This window comes from Ranitomeya variabilis, chromosome 4, assembly GCF_051348905.1.
Source record: "Ranitomeya variabilis isolate aRanVar5 chromosome 4, aRanVar5.hap1, whole genome shotgun sequence".
Taxonomy (NCBI): domain Eukaryota; kingdom Metazoa; phylum Chordata; class Amphibia; order Anura; family Dendrobatidae; genus Ranitomeya; species Ranitomeya variabilis.
The window spans coordinates 354480816-354507280 of NC_135235.1; the positions used below are offsets into that span (position 1 = coordinate 354480816).

Below are 26465 nucleotides of genomic sequence, written 5' to 3' on the forward strand. Positions count from 1 at the left end.
ATATAGAGGCATGTATCAGTGGTATATAAAGGCAGGTAGCAGTGGTATATAGAGGCAGGTAGCAGTGGTATATAGAGGCAGGTAGCAGTGGTATATAGAGGCAGGTAGCAGTGGTATATAGAGGCAGGTAGCAGTGGTAGGTGGTATATAGAGGCAGGTAGCAGTGGTATATAGAGGCAGGTAGCAGTGGTATACAGAGGCAGGTAGCAGTGGTATACAGAGGCAGGTAGTGGTATATAGGGGCAGCTAGCAGTGGTATATAGAGGCAGCTAGCAGTGGTATATAGAGGCAGCTAGCAGTGGTATATAGAGGCAGCTAGCAGTGGTATATAGAGGCAGCTAGCAGGGGTATATAGAGGCATGTAGCAGTGGTATATAAAGGCAGGCAGCAGTGGTATATAGAGGCAGGCAGTAGTGGTATATAGGGGCTGGTAGCAGTGGTAGGTGGTATATAGGGGCTGGTAGCAGTGGTAGGTGGTATATAGAGGCAGGTAGCAGTGGTATATAGAGGCAGGTAGCAGTTGTATATAGAGGCAGGTAGCAGTGGTATACAGAGGCAGGTAGCAGTGGTAGGTGGTATACAGGGGCAGGCAGCAGTGGTATATAGGGGCAGGTAGCAGTGGTAGGTGGTATATAGGGGCAGGCAGCAGTGGTATATAGGGGCTGGTAGCAGTGGTAGATGCATAAGAAAAAAAAACCCCCTGTACTTACCTTCCGTCCTCTCTCAGGAAGTGCTGAATCATATTCAGGGCAGAGCAGTGTGACGATCTCCCTGCTGTGCTCTGAACAGGTCAGCAGTGATTGCAGCCTGTACTGTAATACTAAGTACAGGCTGCAATCACCGCTCCTCGCTGCAGATACTTACCTCGGACCCTCGCTTCCCAGCAGCAGCTTCTCCCTGGCAGCTCCTGCCATCGCACGCACTGAGCTGTGTATGCGATGACAGGGGAAATTAAACAACAAAATGGCCACGATCTCCTCTCACAGCTGTGACTGTTGTGAAATTGGATTCCGGGCTCCCCCGGTGGTCACTGGTGGAACTGAACTTGTATGCATCATCTCCTATGTTCACCTGTTTCCATCAGGATGTGGGAGTTTTCCTATTTAGCCTTGCTCCTCAGTCTTTTCTATGCCGGCCATCTATGTAATCAGAAGCCTTTCTGTTGCATGTTCCTGCTACTAGACAACTACCAGCTAAGTTGGACTCTCGTCCTTAGTTTGTTTTTGCATTTTTGTTCCAGTTCACAGTTATTGTTTATTTCTGTGCCTGGAAGCTCTTGTGATCTGAAATTGCCACTCTGGTGTCATGAGTTGATAATAGAGTCTTAAAGTAATTTCAGGATGGTATTTTGAAAGGGTTTTTCAGCTGACCGTGAAGTTCCCTTTTCTGTCTTTCTGCTATCTAGTAAGCGGACCTCGATTTTGCTAAACCTATCTTCATACTACGTATGTCTATTTCCTCTGAAATCACCGACAATATATGTGGGGGTCTTCTGTCTGCCTTTCGGGGAAATTCTCTAGAGGTAAGCCAGGTCTGTATTTTCCTCTGCTAGGATTAGTTAGACCTCCGGCTGGCGCTGGGCGTCTAGGGATAAAACGTAGGCACGCTACCCGGCCACTTTTAGTTGTGCGGCAGGTTTAGCTCATGGTCAGTTCTAGATCCCATCTTCCAAGAGCTAGTCCTTATCTTTGCTTGGTTACGTTCTCTTGCCATTGAGAACGAACCATGACATGTGACGTAGCAGCTCAGTGGGCGTGCCCAAGTCACAGCTGTGAGGCAATGAAATGAGATGTGGTCGGAGTCTGACCGTTGGCTCCTATGCCCATGGCTGCCGTAAGTGAGGTGTGCAAGTGTCGTACCCAGACACTGACACCCACACTAATGAAAATGGCGGCCTCCAGTGGTAAAAGTAAAAGTGAATAAATAAAAAAGTACGAAAGTAGTACATTTACTTTTGTATTAAAAATAATTGAATATATAATCAATAATTATTAAAACAAAAACTAAAATCACGGCACCTTCCCTTTAAAAAGCCAAGGTGTGGTCCTTCCATTCTAAGCCTAACAGAGATTACACAACTAGATGAATTTTTTGAGGTACGTACTTTCCCAAATATTGTCACTGCACGGGTGATCTTGTGATAATTTCATCTAGCATTGTGGTTTTAAAATGGAGTAACTGCTGAGGGATATCAACTATATTGGTACATTAGGGGCTCTGTAAACGTGACATGACCCATGTAAAGAGCTTCAGCAAAACTTGCACTCAAAAAGTCAGACAGCATTTTGTGCTCAAACAGCAGTTTACTACCACACATAGGTATACTGTCATATCTGGAAGAAGTCACACATTTTGGAGTGCTTTTTATTCTACAGCTCCTTGTAAACATAAAAAACAAAGTACAGCATTTTTTTAACAAAAAGTAATGTTTCCTTTTTTATTCATTCTATGAAACCACCATGTGATAAAAATACTTTCTACACCACTAAGAATAGTTCGTAAAGGAGCTAGTTTTCACAATTGTTCCTTTTGTTGGGTTAAAATAACTAACACATTTTTTTTACACTTTTGAATGTTTTAAGTACAGAAAAAGTTTTATAACCTGCTATTTTATCTAGAATTCCATTTTTACTTTTTAGAAAGAAAAAAAAATTGTAAAAACAATGCAACCTAACTTACTAATAATGAAAAATCAAATGTGTCTCATGAATACGATCTAAGCTCATTAAGCAAAGTAGCATTCCCAGTTTGCCACCACATAAGTAACTAGGCAAATTTCTAAAATGGGGCTGTGTCCACAAGGCCAATACTGGTTGCGTCCTTAAGATGTAAAAAAAAATTGGAGGACAATTGCCAATAAAAAATATGTGATGACTGCTAAACAGCAGTTGACAAGGCAAATTAAAAAATAGAATGCATCAGAAGAAACATTAGAAATCAACAGTTTAACCCAATCATGAACCACGGGGCAGAAAGGTGGCTCAGTGGTTAGCACTGTTGCTTTGCAGCGCTGGAGTCCTAGTTTCAAATCAGACAAAGAACAACATCTGCAAGGAGTTTATATGTTCTGCACAATTTTGCGAAGATTACCTCCGGGTTCTCGGGTTTTCTACCATGCTTTAAAGACATATTGACCCCTGACGAAGCTGTGTTGAAACACATCAGTAGCGTAGCTACCGGGGGGGGGCAGAGGGGGTAGTCGCCCCGGGTCCAGCGCTTTGAGGGGGCCAACCTGGAGCTACACTACTGTAACTGTATTGGCATGCACATCGCGCCGATACAGTTACATTCTGCGGCCGAGCAGGGCGGATCGATCCCTGCTCGGCCGCCTGGCCGCTATGGGGCTCCCCCGCCAGTCATCGCAGATCCAACTGTATCAGTTAGATGGCGATGCAGCTGACTGCATTGATGAGAAAAGGAGCATTACGCTCCCTCTCCCATCATTCCCCTGTCAGCGTCTGACGTCACCGACGCCGACACTGACAGGGGGGTCGCGATGATGTCACTGCCTGGCGCCTGCGGTCCATAGAGGAGCGGGAGTTCGGTGCAGGAGGACATGAGGAGAGTATTTTTGGGGGCTGTATTACACTATAGAGGCTGCCTATGGGGGTTCATTATAATACAGAGGCTGCCTATGGGGCTTCATTATAATACAGAGGCTGCCTATGGGGTTCATTATAATACAGAGTCTACTTATGGGGGTTCATTATAATACAAAGTCTGCCTATGGGGTTCATTATAATACAGAGGCTGCCTATGGGGGTTCATTATAATACAGAGGCTGCCTATAGGGGTACATTATAATACAGAGGCTGCCTACGGGGTAAATTATAATATAGAGGTTGCCTCTGGGGGTGCATTATAATACGGAGGCTGCCTATCGGAGTGCATTATAATACAGAGGCTGCATATGGGGGGTGCATTATGATACAGAGGCTGCCTATGGGGGCGCGTTATGATACTGAGGCTGCCTATGGGGTGCATTATAATAGAGAGGCTGCCTATTGGGGGTGCATTATAATATAGAGGCTGCCTTTGGGGAGTGCATTACACTATAGAGTTTGCCTATGGGGAGTGCATTATACTATAGAGACTGCCTATGGGCCGTGCATTATACTATTGACCACAGGTCTCAAACTGCATTCCTGGAGGGAAGCAAACAGGCCATGTTTTCAGGACTTCCTTGTATTGCACAGGTGATAATTTAGTCACCTGCACAGAATGATTCCAGCATCTTGTGCAATGCTAAGGAAATCTTGAAGACACGCATGGTTTGCGGCCATCAAGGAATGCAGTTTGAGACCCCTGCTATAGACTCTGCCTATGGGGAGTGCATTATACTATAGAGTCTGCCGATGGGGGGTACATTATACTATAGAGACACCTATGGGGGTACATTATAATGTAGAGTCTGCCTATGGGGTTACATTATACTATAGAGTCTGCCTATGGGGGTGCATTATACTATATGGAGGCCTATGGGGAGTGCATTATACTATATGGAGACTGTTGTGAATTCCGTTCTTGGGCCCCCTCTTGTGGTTGTGAATGGTACTTTTGTAAGTTCTGCCCTTGGGCTCCCTCTGGTGGTTTCAAGTGGAACTGCTGCTCCTTGAGTTTAGCTGTAGCAGCTGCTTTCACTAATCGTCGCTCCTGGCTTTGCTATTTAACCTGGCTCTGGTCTTCAGTTCATGCCAGCTGTCAATGTTTTCTGGGTTGGATTCAGATCTCTTCTTGGATTTCTCCTATGGCCTGTCCATTTCAGCAAAAGATAAGTTTTTGCTAGTTCTTTGGTTGTCCATTTGCTGTGGACTTAATTGCTCTGCTCATGTTATGTTTCTTTTTGTCCAGCTTGTCATCATGATATTTTCAGGCTAGCTGGAAGCTCTGGGGAAGCATATTTGCCTCTCCACACCGTGAGTCGGTGTGGAGATCTTTTTTGTAAACTCTGCGTGGATTTTTAGTTTTTAATACTGACCGCACAGTAACCTTTCCTATTCTGTCTATCTAGTTTAGTATTGGCCTCCTTTGCTAAATTCTGTTTTCATTTCTGTGTATGTCATTTCCCTCTCCACTCACAGTCAATATTTGTGGGGGGCTATCTTTCCTTTGGGGGTTTTCTCTGAGGCAAGATAGCTTTCTGTTTTCCATCTTTAGGGGTAGTTAGTTCTCAGGCTGTGACGAGGTGTCTAGGGAGTGACAGGAACATCCCACGGCTACGGCTAGTGTTGGTGTTAGGATTAGGAACTGCGGTCAGTAAAGATACCACCTCCTCAGAGCTCGTCCCATGTTGCTCTTTAACCACCAGGTCATATCAGTGTTGCTCCTTAACCACCAGGTCATAACAGGAGACCTATGGGGAATGCATTTTACATAGAGTCTTCCTATGGGGAGTACATTATACTACCTTGAGGACTATGGGGAGTGCTTTATACTTTATTGCGGAATATCTGGTGTATTATGCTATATGGAGGCTATCTAGGGGGCCATCATACAGTGTTGGGGCCATGAAATAGTTTGGGGGATATTATTGGGTCAGTATATATACAGTAACCACCGATCGACCAAACCGCTGCACGACCAGCTCTACCCTAAACTATTGTATCCTCATCCATCCCTTGTAGATTGTGAGCCCTTGTGGGCAGGGTCTTTTCTCCTATTGCACCAGTCGTGACTTGTATCGTTTAAGATTATTGTACTTGTTTTTATTATGAATACCCCTCCTCACATGTAAAGCATTAGACTGTGTATAAGAGAGCATCATACTGTGTATAGGGGAGCTGTACAGGGGGGGAGACTCAGGACATTATTAAATGTAAAGTGGGCACTTATTGTTATAGGGGGACTCTGTCAAAGGGGCACACACAGGGCATTGTTACTTTTTAGGGGCAAAGTGTGGGCACTGTTTTCTAGGGCACTTGTGCTCAGCATTACTATATTCTAGAGGGTATGTGCACACGTTCAGGATTTCCTGCAGAAATTTCCTGCGTTTTGCAAACTTTTTTTTTGCGGATTTTTCACGTTTTTTTTCCGGAGCTTTCCCAATGCATTAAATAGTGGGAAAAACACGAAAGCTGCTTTTTTTTACCGCGATGCGTTTTTTTCGCAGAAAAAAACGCATCATGTGCACAAAAATTGCGGAATGCATTCTAAATGATAGGATGCATATGTATGCTTTTTTATGCATTTTTATCATGTTTTTATAGCGAAAAAAACGCGAAAAATCCTGAATGTGTGCACATAGCCTGAGGGTTGCTTTAGAATTTAGAGGGCACAGAGAACCACACAGTAGGTGCAGTAATAGGGACACATATGGCAGCAGCGGCTCAGCATTGGGGTATCAGCAGGAAGAGGAGTTTGTGCAGGTTGAGAATAGCCCATTGGGGACAGTGCTGAAAATATGAGACATGAAATGTGCCTTTGTTGTATTCTCTGCAGCAGAGTACTGGGTGGAAGAAGTTGTCATGTCGGTCTGGGCCAGATGGAAAAGACAGGAAAAGTGAAAGACTTCATCAGAAAGTATGTCAGCTGTAAGTCATTATCTGTAACTGTGCTGTGATTCCTTATAAGTTCTGTAGGACTTGTATTTACCACTGACCATATGGCAGTAACATCAATATTGGTCTTTATATAGAGATTATTTTCATCAACAGCGTGGTCATCTGCTGAGGTTCTCCTACATCCACTATTAGGGTGTGTCATCCAGTTTTAATCAAGGTTACCTGATTAAGGGCCCACTCAGAAATTTCCCCCCAGAACCAAAACCCTAGCTAAGCCTCTGAAACACATTTTGAGTCCTTGGTGGGTGAGCTAATCCCTGCTATTTCGGCTTCTTTGCTATCTGCATATTGGATACATTCCCAACATGCACCTCTTTACTACCTATTTGTTATCACAATTATTGCTAAGTACACTCAGCAATTAATTATGTCAACTAATATATAACTTTTTCATTTTTGAACCATTATTTATGTTTAAAAGTTTTGTTGATATGTATATACACATTTGACTTGATGAGCTTATCCACCAAATTTCTTTGTGGTCTGTACCTGCCACTAGGCCGTTTGCTCTAAATAAATATATAGTATGTTATTTCAATTTTAAAGAAAATCATTGAATAAAATTGGTGCTTTACTAAAAACATGTGATTTACTCTGTTCCTTGGCACATTTTTCACTTTGTTGGTTATACACTTTTCCCTGTGCCATATAGGGAGGGATGCAAATAAAAATTATATGGGTTAGTTGTGATTTGTTATATCTAATAAAATATAAAAAAAATTAACCCATACAGTAAACAAAGTAAAGAAAAAAAAGATGTAACATCAGAATCACTATTTTTCAAACAGCATACATAGAAGAAATCTATCCCTAAGCAGTATCTCTAAAACTGGCAACTCAGCACAAAAAATGAAGCCTTCAAATAGCTCCAGTGACAAAAAAAGTTACAGGTTTTGGAAAATGGAGATAAACAAATATTTATTTTTTTCAAGCTTTTTACTATGGTTTAAAAAACAACAAAAAAATCTTTGTAAGTACGATATTGTTGCAATTGTTCAGACCTGGAGAATCAGATTACCAAGTCATTTTTACCATGAAATGAACACTGTCAAAACAAAACTTTAAAAACTATGGCTGAATTTATTTTTTCTTTTCCAAAATGTTTTTTATTAACATTTTGATAAGTAAAAAAAACATCATCATACTTAGTAAGTGGTTTTTATGTAATATAATGGGGAGGTATGGGGAGTAGTAGAGAATAGGGACCATTCGTCAAACTCAAATCTGACAGGTGCCCCGCCCCTATCAAAGTGTATCAAAAGGGTGTAACCCCTCCTCCCCTCCCTGTCAGCCAGCTGTCCCTCCTTGTCTGGCTGTCAGCTTTTGATACACTTTGATATAGTTTGATACAGTGCTTATTATCCCAGTATTAGTTTTATATTAGATTTTCATATGTAGTTGTTGTGTGACTGCATTCTGTAATCAGGGGGCAGTGTGTTTATTACCAATGGTATGTCGTGTTTCTTTTATAACAACAGCCTCACTATATGGGCACATTATCTCATGTACACAGAGCCCTTATTTATTCCTTACTTAACTACAAACAGCTGTAGCCCTGCAAGAGCTGCGAGATTAACACAAACAGTTGTTTGTGGCGTCTGTAATATCTCATTGCCACATCACTCTAACACTGGGCATTATATGAGAATTACACTACCATACAGCTAACTATCACTCTAACACTGGTCATTATCTGTACAGGGTGGGGCGTTATCACATTCTAGCTAGCTAATGAGTTGATTGAGTCTGATACTATAACTGCTGACAGTTGCTAAAATAGAGTTTCTGTAACAGAAACTAGTGACCATTAACTAGATGCTAGCAGATGTAAGCGAGCAGTGTGAAGCTGATAGACAAGAACATTTTTTATTAAATTGATAAAGCGATAATGTCAGGTGTTGGACATGCATTTATCAGTCTTTCATACGTATCACTGTGTTGATCCTTTTCAGCTCATCACCTTGGTCTCGGTGTGTATGGCAATGTACCTGGTTTATAACACATTCTCACGGGTATATTATGTATATTTTGTGTTTTGCACCATTATTTGATACTGTAATTCTCATTTTATATGAGATTTATAACACATTCTAATTTTTATATGAGATTTATAACACATTCTCACGGGTATATTATGTATATTTTGTGTTTTGCATCATTGTCTGATACTGTAATTCTCATTTTATATGAGATTTATAACACATTCTCATTTTTATATGAGTTTTATAACACAATCTCACGGGGATATTATGTATATTTGTGTTTTGCATCATTATTTGATACTGTAATTCTCATTTTATGAGATTTATAACACATTCTCATATTTATATGAGATTTATAACACATTCTCATGGGTATATTATGTATATTTTGTGTTTTGCATCATTATTTGATACTGTAATTCTAATTTTATATGAGATTTATAACACATTCTCATTTTTATATGAGTTTTATAACACATTTTCACGGGTATATTATGTATATTTTGTGTTTTGCATCATTATTTGATACTGTAATTCTCATTTTATATGAGATTTATAACACATTCTCATTTTTATATGAGTTTTATAACACATTCTCACGGGGATATTATGTATATTTTGTGTTTTGCATCATTACTTGATACTGTAATTCTCATTTTATATGAGATTTATAACACATTCTCATTTTTATATGAGATTTATAACACATTCTCACGGGGATATTATGTATATTTTGTGTTTTGCATCATTATTTGATACTGTAATTCTCATTTTATATGAGATTTATAACACATTCTCATTTTTATATGAGATTTATAACACAGCATCTTACGGGCATATTATGTTTATTCTGTGTTTTTTGCAGAATTATTTGTTTCAAATTTACAAATCTAAAATGGTCTGTATGTATATGCGCGTTGAAATTGCGGGGCGGCCTTTGATGATGATAAAAATGCTGTAAAACGTCTGAACGATCTACGACATTTCATTATTAGTTAATTTTTCAACCAATAGCCAACCAAGCTTAGTCATGTGGACTTAGATTTACTTAAATTCACAGGTGGAGTGTATGTACACATGCATGATTTAGTTTAAAAGCATATAGTTCAGCGATAATGTCAGGAGTTGGACAGGCATTTATCAGTCTTTCATACGTATCACAGAAAGATTTTAGTTTGATCTGTGCGAGTTTGATATGGACGTACTGAGCAGACATGGCAATAAAGATTTTGATGTGTTCATCATTCCACACAGGGCTCCCCGTGTAAGATGAATGGTCAGCAACAGGCTGTTTTTTACTTACGAGGCGCCGCGACACTGAGCGTTTCTTTAGAGGTAGTACATTGTCAAAATCGCTGGAAGATCCTGCAAGAGCAGAATCTGCAGATTGTACAGCTTGACACACCCGTATATTGAATGGGACTGTGGGTGAGCACATACCCTCAGAGAGCTGTTCAATTTCTCTGTTTTCAGAAGTAACTTGTGGGGTGCTGACTGTGCTATTGGCCTCAGGAGTTATACAGGGACTGGCGATCTGCGATGCAAATCGCTTTCTTGAAACATTCTTAGATTTTTGACGTGAAATCTTGGGGCTTGGATTCCCTGAGTGTTTGGGACCGCGCATTGTTCAAACTCGTCGAGACGGGGATATTCTCTTTTTCAAATTGAATTTTTCTGACAGCTAGTTTCGCAGGTGTAAATAAAATATAACTATTAGTTAACACAGAAGTGATTTTCTACACAAAAGTGAGAACCGTATGTATTTCAAGTGAATCGTTACCTTTTCTTTTCTTGAGACACCTGCTTAACAAATTTCCACGGCTATTAGGCGCTGCGGGTAGCAGCGAAATTACAGTGTTCTTGACATCTATGATCTCGATGTCTGAATCCAGATTGTCACATGGTTCTGCAACACACCAGTTTTCCGGCATATAGACCGATGGATACGTGTCAGTATCTGTATGAGAAATTGCACTTAGTTCATGTTTACATATAAAGGATTAAAGCAGCTGATACGGTATAATATAGTTTTACGGTATAACCCATGTTTATGTTGTATTTGTTTTATTAATTTAACCGTATATTTATTATGACATAATTTGTGTAATACAATAGTTAATAGCTAGCTGTTAATACATCCTAAATACCGTATTCATCGCTTGAGGTATTTAACCGTGTATAAATCTTATTACATGTTTTGTTTAACATAGTCATATTTATACAGTAGGTGCATATTTAGTTGTGCTGTATAATATAGTTTTACTGTATAAAATGTGTTTGTCTGTGGTGTGGAATTAACATAGATAATATATATATGTAAACACGAACGAAGTGCAATTTCTCATACAGATACTGACACGTATCCATCGGTCTATATGCCGGAAAACTGGTGTGTTCCAGAACCATGTGACAATCTGGATTCAGACGTCGAGATCATAGATGTCAAGAACACTGTAATTTTGCCGCTACCAGCAGCGCCTAAAAGCCGTGGAAATTCGTTAAGCAGGTGTCTCAAGAAAAGAAAAGGCAACGATTCACTTGAAATACATGTGTTAACTAATAGTTATATTTTATTTACACCTGCGAAACTAGCTGTCAGAAAAATTCAATTTGAAAAAGAGAATATCCCCGTCTCGACGAGTTTGAACAATGTGCGGTCCATTAAACCAGGAGCTGCGGAGGTGCAATTCCCGGTTCATGCTTGTAAGTATATATCTGGTCTGCTCTATACTGTATTTATGCAGATATGGTTACAATGATTTCATGGATAACTGTCGCCGGTAAGTTTTCAAATATTACGCAGGATCATAGATAAGTGTCGGCATGTAGCTTTTCCAATTTTACACCAATTTTGCGAGTAACAGACACTTGCATCTTTTCTTTTAGATACGCCGGATCTTCAACCACGAGATTTGCAGCGGTGTAATTACGGATCTGCGCAGAATCAGCCACAAAGAGCTAATGCGTCTGTGAGAACAATGCCTCTTTCGACCATCAGTGTTGTAGAACATGAGGAAAGCTACGCGGCACCCAAACACTCAGGGAATCCAAGCCCCAAGATTTCACGTCAAAAATCTAAGAATGTTTCAAGAAAGCGATTTGCATCGCAGATCGCCAGTCCCTGTATAACTCCGGAGGCCAATAGCACAGTCAGCACCCCACAAGTTACTTCTGAAAACAGAGAAATTGAACAGCTCTCCGAGGGTATGTGCTCACCCACAGTTCCGTTCAATATACGGGTGTCAAGCTGTACAATCTGCAGATTCTGCTCTTGCAGGATCTTCCAGCGATTTTGACAATGTACTACCTCTAAAGAAACGCTCAGTGTCGCGGCACCACATAAGTAAAAAACAGCCTGTTGCTGAACATTCATCTTACACGGGGAGCTCTGTGTGGAATGATTAACACATCAAAATCTTTATTGCCATGTCTGCTCAGTACGTCCATATCAAACTCGCACAGATCAAACTAAAATCTTTCTGTGATACGTATGAAAGACTGATAAATGCCTGTCCAACTCCTGACATTATCGCTGAACTATATGCTTTTAAACTAAATCATGCATGTGTACATACACTCCACCTGTGAATTTAAGTAAATCTAAGTCCACATGACTAAGCTTGGTTGGCTATTGGTTGAAAAATTAACTAACAATGAAATGTCGTAGATCGTTCAGACGTTTTACAGCATTTTTATCATCATCAAAGGCCGCCCCGCAATTTCAGCGCGCATATACATACAGACCATTTTAGATTTGTAAATTTGAAACAAATAATGCTGCAAAAAACACAGAATAAACATAATATGCCCGTAAAATGCTGTGTTATAAATCTCATATAAAAATGAGAATGTGTTATAAATCTCATATAAAGTGAGAATTACAGTATCAAATAATGATGCAAAACACAAAATATACATAATATCCCCGTGAGATTGTGTTATAAATCTCATATAAAATGAGAACTACAGTATCAAATAATGATGCAAAACACAAAATATACATAATATCCCCGTGAGAATGTGTTATAAAACTCATATAAAAATGAGAATGTGTTATAAATCTCATATAAAATGAGAATTACAGTATCAAATAATGATGCAAAACACAAAATATACATAATATCCCCGTGAGATTGTGTTATAAATCTCATATAAAATGAGAACTACAGTATCAAATAATGATGCAAAACACAAAATATACATAATATCCCCGTGAGAATGTGTTATAAATCTCATAAAAATGAGAATGTGTTATAAATCTCATATAAAATGAGAATTACAGTATCAGATAATGATGCCAAACACAAAATATACATAATATACCCGTGAGAATGTGTTATAAAACTCATATAAAAATGAGAATGTGTTATAAATCTCATATAAAATGAGAATTACAGTATCAAATAATGATGCAAAACACAAAATATACATAATATCCCCGTGAGATTGTGTTATAAATCTCATATAAAATGAGAACTACAGTATCAAATAATGATGCAAAACACAAAATATACATAATATCCCCGTGAGAATGTGTTATAAATCTCATAAAAATGAGAATGTGTTATAAATCTCATATAAAATGAGAATTACAGTATCAGATAATGATGCCAAACACAAAATATACATAATATACCCGTGAGAATGTGTTATAAAACTCATATAAAAATGAGAATGTGTTATAAATCTCATATAAAATGAGAATTACAGTATCAAATAATGATGCAAAACACAAAATATACATAATATACCTGTGAGAATGTGTTATAAATCTCATATAAAATGAGAATTACAGTATCAAATAATGATGCAAAACACAAATATACATAATATCCCCGTGAGAATGTGTTATAAAACTCATATAAAAATGAGAATGTGTTATAAATCTCATATAAAATGAGAATTACAGTATCAAATAATGGTGCAAAACACAAAATATACATAATATACCCGTGAGAATGTGTTATAAACCAGGTACATTGCCATACACACCGAGGCCAAGGTGATGAGCTGAAAAGGATCAACACAGTGATACGTATGAAAGACTGATAAATGCATGTCCAACACCTGACATTATCGCTTTATCAATTTAATCAAAAATGTTCTTGTCTATCAGCTTCACACTGCTGGTTAACATCTGCCAGCATCTAGTTAATGGTCACTAGTTTCTGTTACAGAAACTCTAGCATTTAGTTAATGTATAGTATTGAAATGTCTTTGAGCTGTATTTATTTTACAGCAATACATTCTCAATTTAATAAAAAATGTTCTTGTCTATCAGCTTCACACTGCTCGCTAACATCTGCTAGCATCTAGTTAATGGTCACTAGTTTCTGTTACAGAAACTCTATTTTAGCAACTGTCAGCAGTTATAGTATCAGACTCAATCAACTCATTAGCTAGCTAGAATGTGATAACGCCCCACCCTGTACAGATAATGACCAGTGTTAGAGTGATAGTTAGCTGTGTGATAGTGTAATTCTCATATAATGCCCAGTGTTAGAGTGATGTGGCAATGAGATATTACAGAAGCCACAAACAACTGTTTGTGTTAATCTCGCAGCTCTTGCAGGGCTACAGCTGTTTGTAGTTAAGTAAGGAATAGATAAGGGCTCTGTGTAAATGAGATAATGTGCCCATATAGTGAGGCTGTTGTTATAAAAGAAACACGACATACCATTGGTAATAAACACACTGCCCCCTGATTTCAGAATGCAGTCACACAACAACTACATATGAAAATCTAATATAAAACAAATACTGGGATAATAAGCACTGTATCAAACGCATCTAGTTAATGGTCACTAGTTTCTGTTAAAGAAAATCTATTTTAGCAACTGTCAGCAGTTATAGTATCAGACTCAATCAACTCACTTAGCTAGCTAGAATGTGATAACGCCCCACCCTGTACAGATAATGACCAGTGTTAGGGTGATACAGCAATGTGGCCAGCTAACCACAGTGACACTCTGCAATGTTAATGTTAGCTAATTCTCAACATTGCATGATAGTATAATTCTCAATATTATGAAAAATGACAGTCATTGTATGAGTTTTAAAAGCATTTATTAAAGTATGTATCAGACTGTAATGTTAGCTGTATGATAGTGTAATTCTCATATAATGCCCAGTGTTAGAGTGATGTGGCAATGAGATATTACAGAAGCCACAAACAACTGTTTGTGTTAATCTCGCAGCTCTTGCAGGGCTACAGCTGTTTGTAGTTAAGTAAGGAATAGATAAGGGCTCTGTGTAAATGAGATAATGTGCCCATATAGTGAGGCTGTTGTTATAAAAGAAACACGACATACCATTGGTAATAAACACACTGCCCCCTGATTACAGAATGCAGTCACACAACAACTACATATGAAAATCTAATATAAAACAAATACTGGGATAATAAGCACTGTATCAAACTATATCAAAGTGTATCAAAAGCTGACAGCCAGACAAGGAGGGACAGCTGGCTGACAGGGAGGGGAGGAGGGGTTACACCCTCTTGATACACTTTGATAGGGGCGGGGCACCTGTCAGATTTGAGTTTGACGAATAGTCCTTATTCTCTACTACTATGGGTTATGGTGGGTGGAAAGGGAGGGGATAGGGAGGAAACAAGGGTATAGAAATTAAATTAACTAGAGAACTCTAGTCAGAAATAAATGTTAGTCCTGAGTCAAAAATAATCGCTTTTACTAACTTTTTTTCAGTACATTGTCTGGTAAAATGAATGATGTCATTCAAGCTTAAAAAAAAAGCGAAAAAAACCCCACATTCCGGCATGTCGAAAGAAAAATAAAAAGCTATGCCTCTTGGTAGAAGGGGAGGAAGGAACAAGTGCAAAAATTAAACAATCCCCAGTCATTAAGGGGTTAAGCATGATATTGCTGAACTAGAGCAGGAGAGGAAGAGGGGGACCAAGATAACCAAAGAAATAGTACTAAGAAAGCTTATTAAACTTAAGCTTTCTTTATTTTTATATTAATACAGACATTCTCTATATTTAGAAAAAGGAAAGATAGTATGTCAACATTATACATCTTTTAAAAAGTCAAAATACACTAGACCAAAGCAATATATATATCATCTAATCATATTTCATGGGATGACAATGGTGGTGGTGACATATGTGTGCCTGGAAAAGAATGGCAGACCAATGCCTTAGTGCAGTAGAACCAAGGAAGGAAAATATGAACCAAGGTCAGGAATAAAAGTACCAATATTAATACAATAAAACACCTTTATTGAGACAAATGGTGAGAAGGTAACACTATTATACAGGAAATGTACCTGCACATACATACAGCATATATCAAAAAGGATTAATAAAATGCAAGTAAATATCATACATTCAGACTATACACCAGTAGTCAAAAAATGCAATAATATAAAAGAGGCAAAGAGCGTAGGCCATGGAAATGTGTAACAGCAGTATATAGAGATCAATGTGCTGAGATACGTAGCACGTGTATAGATGGTAGAATAACCATATAAATGCACCAACACTCTGAAAATAACAGCCAATTTGGGAAACAGTATGCGCCCAGACGCGCATTTCGGACCTCGTCCTTTGTCAGGGGGTTGTGTGCAAACTGAACCAGGAGGTTTAAATAGTTTGTTGGGGCCAATAGAATAGGAATGAAGATGAGAGCCGCTCGGAGGAAACGGAAGTCATATGATAGATGACGTCGGAGCAGTCATGTGATCTGGCGCGTCAGCACATGGAGACACAAGGGACAGCCGACAGCTGGGACACTAGCGGGCGAGTGTGTCCAGTGATATTGTATGGGCGATTTAAACAATATGGAACATGTAAAATCCAAGCATCGGAAGTAAGGGTTGGACACTAAATATATTATTGTATATAATATAATATTGTGAAGATGGAAATCATCAGCAAAGGGCTAGTGAGTATGGATCAAGTGTGGGTTGAATGGTAATCAAAAAAGATAAAAAATAAAAAGATAAATAAATCTAAACTATAACACCTGGAGACATTCAGGTTCCCCCGAGCGGCGCATGTGGTGCTCTTCTCTGGTCCTATTTTAGTGACACCTTCTCACCATTTGTCTCAATAAAGGTGTTTTATGGTGTTTAACTTGGTACTTTTCTTCCTGCCCTTTATTCGGATTTTCCTTCCTTGGTTCTACTATTATACATCTTTAGTGTAAAAGACAATTGAACTCTGCCTTAAAATGTGGATTCATTAAAAATTTTTAAAAAAAGCCCTCAATTCTTTCTCTTCAAAAATATAACAAGTTTGGGAGAAAGATTTCAGAAAATGGGATGTTGGTTTCTTAGGAGTCAGGAAGGATTTTTTCCCCTATTATGGGGCAATTGCTATCCACCTCATAGGGTCATTTGCCAGCTTCTGAATTAATACGACAGGATAATAAATGTGATTTTATGGACCTTTGTGTGTTTTATTAACGTTTCCTACCATGTGCTATGTATTTCTATGCTTTCCATATATTGTACATTTTAAATAATTCATGTTAAATAGGAAATGGACTCTTACCTGGTACACATGCAAAAAATTTAACAGAGTCTCTGTGTCCATGAAATGAGATTTGTGCATACTCCATGGAACAAAAGGGACCTCCTTGATTTAAGATATCTTTGTTTTCTTTTACTTCTCCGGACTGTTCATTTGTTCCTGCAAGTATATCATATTCATTATAAAATGGCAATCTGGATATGAAGATTAAAAATTACACTTTTCTTTAAGATTTATTTTTAATCAATGCTTCTCTGTAACATGGAAGAAACGCAACTCAATATTACCCTGATCCTTAGAAGTGTCCTACATGTGGCTAACATGTGTAACTTGACTCAAATACAGGCTACTAGAACTACTAGAATTACACAACTTCGTGAATTTTGGGGCCTTCTTTTATTGGAATGTTTCTTATGCATCATTTCCAGTTTGACGTGACAGTAGGGTGAAAATACATCAGAAACATCCCACTCAAAAAACTTTGCTTAATCTACACCCCTTAAACATTTTGTGTAACAGATGAAACATTTGTTTTAGCCCAAAAATATTTTACTCTCAAAGAGGGGTAAAAGAAGAAAATGCACCCACAATCTAAAGAGATGTACTTCTGACATTAATATGAATAGATGGGCACTGAAATGTCATGTGAATTCCATATTAACCCAATATGTTATTCCCAATTGTGCTCCAGAATCATTATGCAGTTTTCTAATTTTCCCATCCCCACAATCTTTTTTGACAGGGTTAAAAAGTGAAAACACATCATAAAGATTTAAATTTGTTGCTTTGGCCCCAAGTTTTTGTTATTTTCATAAGGTGTAGTAGGAGGAATTGCACAACAAATTGTACCTTTCATTTTCTACTGACTACACAGATACCTCATATGTGGTCGAAAACTACTTTTGAGGCACAGTGCAAAGCTCAGAAGCGAAGGGACCCCATATTGTAGCGCACATTTTGTTGGAATGTTAGCAGGTGACATTTCACATTGGCAGAGCCCCTAAGGTGCCAGAACAGCAGAACACCACCATACGTGACCCCATTGTACAAACTACACCTCTCAATGAATTCATCTAAGAGTGCAGTGATCATATTGACAGCTATGCCACAGAATTTAATACCACTGTAAGGTGAAAAAATAAATCTTTACCAGAAAAATGTTGCTTTCTTTTTTACAAATTTCCACATGTGAAAATGAAAAATCTGAGGCCAAGTGGCACCAAAATGTGTCACAAAATTTCTGCTTAATGTGGAAATATCCCATTTGTAGCTATACAGTACTGCTTAGCCACACGGCGAGACTCTGGAGGGAAGGAGCACTATTCGACTCTTGGAGAACAAATTATTGTAGAATAGTTTGTGGACTTTATATACAGTACCCCAAGTGCGAGAACAGCAGAATACGCTCCTCAACTGACCCATTTTAGACATTACAACCCACTAGGAATTTATCTACAGGAGCAGTAACGATTTTTACTCCATGAGTCAGCAATGGATGTTTAGCGAAAATTGGAAATCTGCCATTGTAGTGCCTAGTAAATTGTGTCCAGCTCTTACTTCTGGAGACACGCAGTCTATAAATTAAATGGGCTCTCATCATTACAGGAATGCAAAACATGTGGATGCTTAATGTGGTTTAGGCACATTGTGGGGCATTTAGATATGGGAGCACAAATTTAGTTAGATTTCTTTGTGGGTGAGAGGTTTGAAGAACAGTTAACATTTATCCTGTGCTCTATGCTGAGCACGTACATCAGGGTTTCCACCTACATCTTCAAAATAAGTGATTCAGAAAAAACCCAGAAGGATCCATTCACTAAGGAGGCAACAGGGTTACTCTGGACTCTGTTCAGCGGTGTCAGTGGTTAACCGCGCATTTAAGCACGCCTAAAAAGATGTGCAAAAGGAATGGATACCAGTGGATCACAGGCCAGGCATGAGTTCAAAATGACTGTCTCATTACAGAGACTTTTTCATCTGGAATTTTGTCTGAATCACATCTTTCAGAGATTTACACGGGAACCCTGGTGTAAGCATTCAGCATAGAGCGCAGGATAAATATGAGCCGAGCCTTACTGCGATCTCTGGGAGGCAGAAAGAACAACTCATCAGAAGAAGAGGAACTGGTTATATTTAGTTATACTGTACGTCATTTACTGTGTGGTATAAGTGATGACATTGATTTATTCTTTGTACTGTATATAATTCTTTGTATATATGTATATATATATTTATTTATTTATGCTTGGCTGCCATCAGACTAAAAACGCTTTTCTACAAGACAAAGTTATTTTGCGTCACCATATTTTGAAGGCTACAGTTTTATTCTTTTTCTGCTGATCATCATGTGAGGGCTAGCTTTTTGCAGGATGAGTTGTTGTTTATATTCGTACCACTTTTGGGCACATACTATTTTTTTATCACTTTCTATTCTTCTTTTTGGGAGGCAAAATGAAAATGAACCAAAACATTATGTTCAGTATATGGTAAAAGTGATCAGACCGCTTTATTCTTCGTGTCAGTACAATGATACCACATTTATATAATTTTTTAATGTTTTGCTGCTTTTACACAAAAACAGTTTTATGTACATACAACTTTTTGATAACATTTTATTTCATTTATGGTGAAAATATATAGTTTTTGCTATGTTTTTTTTAATTTTTTTTACGTTGTTTACTGTAGGGTTAAATTGTGTGACAATGTTATAGAACGGGTTGTTCCAGACGTGGCAATATCAAATATGTGTACTTTTAAAAAAATATTTATTGGCATATTTTTTCCGTTCTTTGCATTTTACATATATATATATATATATATATATATATATATATATATATATATATATATATATATATATATATTTTGAGTTTTTTTTGTTTTTTTTTTACTTCGTCCCTCTATGGGACTTCAACTGTTATTACGCTGATCACTTATATAATGCAATTTAGACCATGCTTGTGCCATCGCCTTACAGGGCACAGTAGTGGACAGTCCAGGAGGTTATTACTAGACCTCCTGTCATGGCAACGATCGTGACCCCATGATTACATCACGAGGGTGCTGATTGGGTAGGAGACGGAGCCCTCCTCCTTCTCCTAATCTTTTAAATGCTGCAATAGCCATCGATCATAGCATTTATAGGGTCAAACAGTCAGGAATGGTGTGGGCATTGCGGAGCTCGGCTATCACACAAGCTGATCTCTCTGTGGCAATTTTGCAGGCACAGCTTTATGCCCTCATGATCGAAATGACATACCGGCTTATCTTTTTGCAGCAAGTACTTGCAAGATATGATGTACAGGTACGTCATATGTTAGGAAGGGGTTAATTGGAGGCAATGTGGAGTGGAGTCAAAGCAGTTTCCCCTTGTAAAAGGACGGGGTGCATTGCATTTCAGGAGTGCATTTTATTGTGGTAAATAAATGGACATTTCTCTTGTCTTTATACTTGCCGAACAATATTTTTGTGAATGGCGCTTAAACATTGATTTGCTGGTATACAGAGAACAGTCGTAGAACACTGCAACTAAGGGAGTGGTTTCATCAATCTAGGTGTCCAAATCTTAAATCTGCAGGTGGACCTGATTGCTCAACTTTTACATCTTAATTCTATACCTTGGCCATATACTGGTCAGGTCTCGTTAGTATTTCTACCTCTGAAATGGATCAGAAATTAATCTGTTAAAAACTATTTTTGGGGGATGTATTTCTCAGCAGACTTGGTGTTAAAACATTTGGCGTAATTCTGAGTAGACAGTCCAGTGTGGGGCCACTTTCGAGTTGACACAAAGCATAATAACACAGTAACATAGTTAGCAAGGCTGAAAAAAGACATCTGTCCATCCAGTTCAGCCTATATTCTGTCAGAAAAAATCCCCAGATCTACGTCCTTCTAAAGAACCTAAGAACTGTAGGATACAATATTGTTACGCTCCAGGAAGACATCCAGGCCTCTCTTGAACCCCTCGACTGAGTTCGCCATCACCACCTCCTCAGGCAAGGAATTACAGATTCTCACTGCCCTAACAGAAAAGAATCCTCTTCTATGTTGGTGCAAATACCTTCTCTCATCCAGACAAAGAGAATGCCCCCTTGTGATAAGATAATCTTTATCAGCTATCATGTCATTTCTTCTGGATAAATGGGAAAAAATTCTCACACAGTTAAAACTATAGTAGAAAATCAAAACAAAAGAGGTGTTTTAGCTGCAAAGTAGAAATCATCGCTGCATTGTTTCCTGTGGATTTAGAACTGGATGTCATTAAATGGAATCTGTCAGCAGATTTAGCTATGCACTCTGAGACAGCGTGATATGGTTAAAATACTAAATTCAGCTATGTATCACTTATCAAGCTGTGTGCTGCTGTTTACTCACAATGAAGGTTTTATCACCAGGACATAATAACTGCTGGACTAGGTCTCCCACTCCTGCTACACCGATTCCACCGCTCCAGTAATAAGCAGCTCACTGTCAACAGACTATGTACATAGAGAGCCTGGTGTGGGCAGGGTTAGCTTTCTGAGCTCTGCTTCATGCTACATGTAAGAACTCTGATTGTGTTACTACTCAGCTGACCCGCAGGTGACCCGGGACTAGGGGTTCCTTCCCTGTTCCCAACACTAGAGGGCGCCCTAGCTTGCCCTATTCCCCGGGATACATCTGAAGGTGAAGATGCCTGAGCCTCCACCCTTGCCTTATCTTCTGAATAAGTCCTCCGTCTGTTCACTTCCCCACCTAGGGAAGAGGGGAACAGTTGTGCACCGCAATACACCAACCCGACGAATAAGGCAATATGAACAAGGGGTAACTGAAAATACCAGGCATACAAATATTCAGTCATATATAACAGAGGAATGCACTGGGAAGTCGAAGATGGAGAAAAACCAAAATAAGAGGAAGGAAGGGAATTATCACACTTACAAAGATGCCTGAGCCTCCACCCTTGCCTTATCTTCTGAATAAGTCCTCCGTCTGTTCCCTTCCCCCACCTAGGGAAGAGGGGAACAGTTGTGCACCGCAATACACCAACCCGACGAATAAGGCAATATGAACAAGGGGTAACTGAAAATACCAGGCATACAAATATTCAGTCATATATAACAGAGGAATGCACTGGGAAGTCGAAGATGGAGAAAAACCAAAATAAGAGGAAGGAAGGGAATTATCACACTTACAAACTCACACAACAGTCACAGACAACTCCCCCAAAGTCCTTCTCATAATAAGCACCAAACACCTCTCCTCCAAGCAATGCAGCATAAGATAGCTCTGATGATGTGTTTCAAACAGGACCCAAATTATATAAGGGATAGGAATGGTTAACGGAGCTCAGACTCCCAGAGCTCCCAACATGGCCGATTAACCCCTGTTCTGCCAAAATAAATAAACACCATTTAAAAAGAAGGTGAAGTGCTTGTTTTCAGCGCAGGAGTAGGAACTATCAGAGGCAGCTGTATTCTGGCTCCGCTCTGTTGCAATAACCCCGTGATTCAGGGTCTCTTTCCCTACATTACGTTGTTCTCAGATGATGTAGCAAAAACTTGCTGACAGATTCCCTGTAAAACTGCTGTAGGTTCCAAAAGACACACTCCAAAAACTCATAAAAAGCCTTGGCTGAGGTGGCGCTATAGAGATAAGTCCTCTTTTTCTCAGAAGAGGCAATTTGCATATTGGCTGAAACAATGATTTAGCTGCAAAGGAGGAAGCAACTAGGTCCTAAATGGTCTTATAGGTTTTAATGTGTAGCTATCCAATTAATTTTGTCTTTTTAGTGTATATGAAAGTTACTTGATTATATGCTCCTAACTATTCTCTGCCTCCTTTTTCTTCATTCCATCTAGCTTCATTCCGATTCACCTTAATTCTCCATTTGACAGAATGATAAGCATGGGCATGATGTGTTCAACCATCAGGTATCCAAGTTGGTACTTCTATATAGTTTTTGTCTACAATATTGTATGAGCAAAAGAGTCAAAAGGAGAATAATGAAAAAATAAACATGTTACTTAATGTTTGCAAAATATACAACTCACACTTTGCACTGACGAGATGAAGTACCCCGAAACACTATGTCTGCAAATTGAGTATCTGGTTTGGCTTTCATCCTAAGTCATGAGGCAAGGCTCATTAAGGCTAGTTTCACATTTGCGTTTAAAACGCATCCGCAAGTGGTGGACAAAAAAACATGTAAACGTGTACAAACGCGGCGTTTTTTTTACGCATGCGCTGACGCATGCGGTTAAAAAAACGCCGTGTTTGTACGCGTTTACATGCGTTTTTTTCCTGCTTTTGCGTTTTTGGTGTGCATGATGAGAAATTTCGCAAGAGAAAAATCAAGATAACCAGACACCGCCAATGGGACTACAGAGGGCGTGTATTATGGGATCTCTATATATAGACCCTAGGGCTACTGAAATTTTAACAGTTTGCTACTGTATCCTATGTCATGATGGATCTTTGCATGGAGAGCTTTTATTTCAACCTGGATTTCAGCTTCAAGCTGTTTCTTGCCTGTGCTTTCGCTTGGGAGCAAGACAGAAATCGCCAAAGATGGAGAAGGAGACAACGTAGGCGTTTTTGGGGGCACCCCCATTATCGAACTACGTGAGAGCCGTGGAGCCTACCACACGCTCTATGCCGAGCTTAATGCCAACCCGGAGAAATTCCAGGAATACACACGAATGTCGCAAGACTCATTCCTGGATTTGCTGTCTCGTGTCTAAGGAGCCATACGGCGACAGGACACCCAGCTCCGTAAAGCGATTCCATCCGAGGAACGTCTGCTGGTTACATTAAGGTACGTTCCAAATCTAAACCAATGATAGTCCAAATTTACTGTTTTCTGACATGTATTGTTTGAGTATTTTCCTTTCTTTCTTTAGCGTAACCACACCATAAAAAGAATAGATTGTAATGGTTTTTGTGTTTGTTTTTCTTACAGATTTCTGGCCACCGGAGAGAGTTTATCATCCCTCCACTTCCAATACCGGCTTGGAATATCCACCCTGTCCGGAATAGTTGTGGACACCTGCCGGGCTTTGTGTAATGTACTCCGGGATGAGTTTATACCCCTACCCACCTTGGATATGTGGCTAGAAATTGCGGAGAAATTCTGGAGTGTGTGTGATTTCCCCAACTGTTTAGGAGCGGTGGATGGAAAGCACATTCACATTATCAAACCAGCCAGAACAGGATCGGAGTACTTCAATTACAAAAAATATTTTTCTTTTGTGCTCATGGCAATAGCCGATGCGAACTGACGCTTCATCGCCGTGGACATTGGAGCTTTTGGCCGTGGCAACGATTCCCAGACTTTCAAGAACTCGGATATGGGCCGCCGTGTGTATGGCAAAAATTTCAATTTTCCCCCGCCACAACCTCTTCCCAACACTCAAGGACCACCGATGCCATTTGTTATGGTTGGGGATGAGGCCGTTCAGATGTGTGAAGACCTACTGAAGCCCTATTCCAGTCGGGACTTGAACCACACTAGAAGGATCTTTAACTACAGACTGACCAGGGCCCGAAGAACTGTAGAGTGTACCTTTGGCATTCTGGTCGCTAAATGGCACATTCTTGCATCAGCCATAAATCTAAAAGAGGAAACAGTCGACGAGGTGGTCAAAGCCTGTGTGGTTCTGCATAATTATATAATGGTTAAGGAGCAACTCAACATTGAACTGGATGAACCAGTTGCACACCCACTGCCCGATTTCCAGCATCACCCGCTGCGGTCAACTGCAGCAGTTGGCCACATGCGGGACCAATTTGCGGCCTTTTTGTCATTCAGATATTGGACGTGTCTCATGGCAGGACAATGTAGTGTAAATGTCCTGTTGTAATTCGATATGTACCAGTTATTTTCTACAATGATTATAATATTTCCCATTAATAAACTTTATAATATTTCTCATTAATAAACTTTAGTTTTGGTTGAGTTGACCATGTCTCCTATCTTTTTCCTCTCCAAACCCAGGCTGTCCTAAACTTCCAATATTTGATCTGTATTATATCAGTTTTTGTAATCCAAAACCAGGAGTGGGTGATAAAAGCAGATGTGCTAGTTATTATGTTAATATCATAATTTACCTCTAATTGGTCCACTCCTTGTTTTGGCTTACAAATACTGATATACAACACTGGCCACATATTGCTAGTAATGGCAGCCATGTTGCTTTATTGGTAAGCTTGTTGACGTCATTGCGTCATGATTCTCTTCTCCTGTATCCATTGGACACAAGCTGAAGAGACAATCACTGTTACACAATCTATACTCATCAAGTCAGGTGTCAGAAATAATGAATTCATGATAAACATATACAGGCTCATGAATTCACTATTTCTGACACCTGTGCATGTGAGCATAGATATGTAGTGTGTGACCACCATTGTATCTCAAGTTGTGTGTAATATAAGAAGAGAAAATGGTGGTTATACAAGGCAGTTCTCTACTCAACTAATGAGTTTTTTGACACCTGACCTTTTCAGTAGAGGTCTGCACTGTATTTACACCATTTTCTCTTCAGACTGGCACACTAAGCACAGACCAAAAGAGATTATGGAGATACATGTAATATTTTTTGGGCCACCTCATATCTGTATACTAAAGACACATAAAGCTGCAGTCTTTTTATTTTTAACTAGAGGAGATATGATGTGGCCCAAAAAATTAGTGTGTGGCGAAGTTTCATGGTGCACGGTGTGTGTTGTCGGCGGCAGAAGACACAATAAACCAAACATAATTGTGGCAAATCAAACTTTAATTATTTTGTTAACAACTGTAAAAAAATTATTTTTTACTGCGCCGGCTTGGGGTAGAGTGATGTAAACGGGGGGTGTGAAGTACTGAGGCCTGGCTAACCGTGGACGACAAAGAGGTGGCAGGAGAAGGGGCAATGAAATTAGAAGGGTCTGGAAGTTCGGGGATGGGGCTTGACACATGAGAGGCTTCAGACGCACTGGAAGGGTGAGACAAACCTGACATTACAGACACATTGGGAGGTGAAGGGGGAGGGAATGCTAACAGTCCTCGTTTTTTTTGTTTTTTGCTATTTTTTTTTTGGTTTGCCTGGTTGTGGGAGGTCTTGGTGGGCTCATATGGCGTGGCGCGGTGGCGGGTGACCTGTCAGGGTCCGGCTGCACTGTGCCAGAGTCCATAGTGGTCGTAGAGCGTGCAGCCATGCCAGAGTCCATAGTGCTCGTAGAGCATGCAGCCATGCCACAGTCCATAGCGCTGGTAGAGCGTGCAGCCATGCCAGAGTCCTGCTGTATCGTGGATGTGGCAGTACGGAAGGCCATGCCAGGGTCCTGCTGCATCGTGGAGGTGGTGGTACGGAAGGCCATGCCAGGGTCCTGCTGCATCGTGGAGGAGGCGGTACGGAAGGCCATGCCAGGGTCCTGCTGCATCATGGAGGAGGCGGTATG

General features: G+C 39.5%; 1 protein-coding gene across 5 annotated transcripts in view; it reads right to left on the bottom strand.

Moving 5' to 3' along the window:
- Nucleotides 1–26465, bottom strand: part of LOC143764762 (C-Jun-amino-terminal kinase-interacting protein 4-like) — a 951487-nt gene that overhangs the window by 13252 nt on the left and 911770 nt on the right. For all 5 annotated transcript variants that reach the window (XM_077250696.1, XM_077250698.1, XM_077250699.1 and 2 more), the window contains one exon: nucleotides 17061–17198. In XM_077250696.1, coding sequence (XP_077106811.1) covers nucleotides 17061–17198 — 138 coding nt within the window. The remainder of the gene's footprint in view (nucleotides 1–17060; nucleotides 17199–26465) is intronic.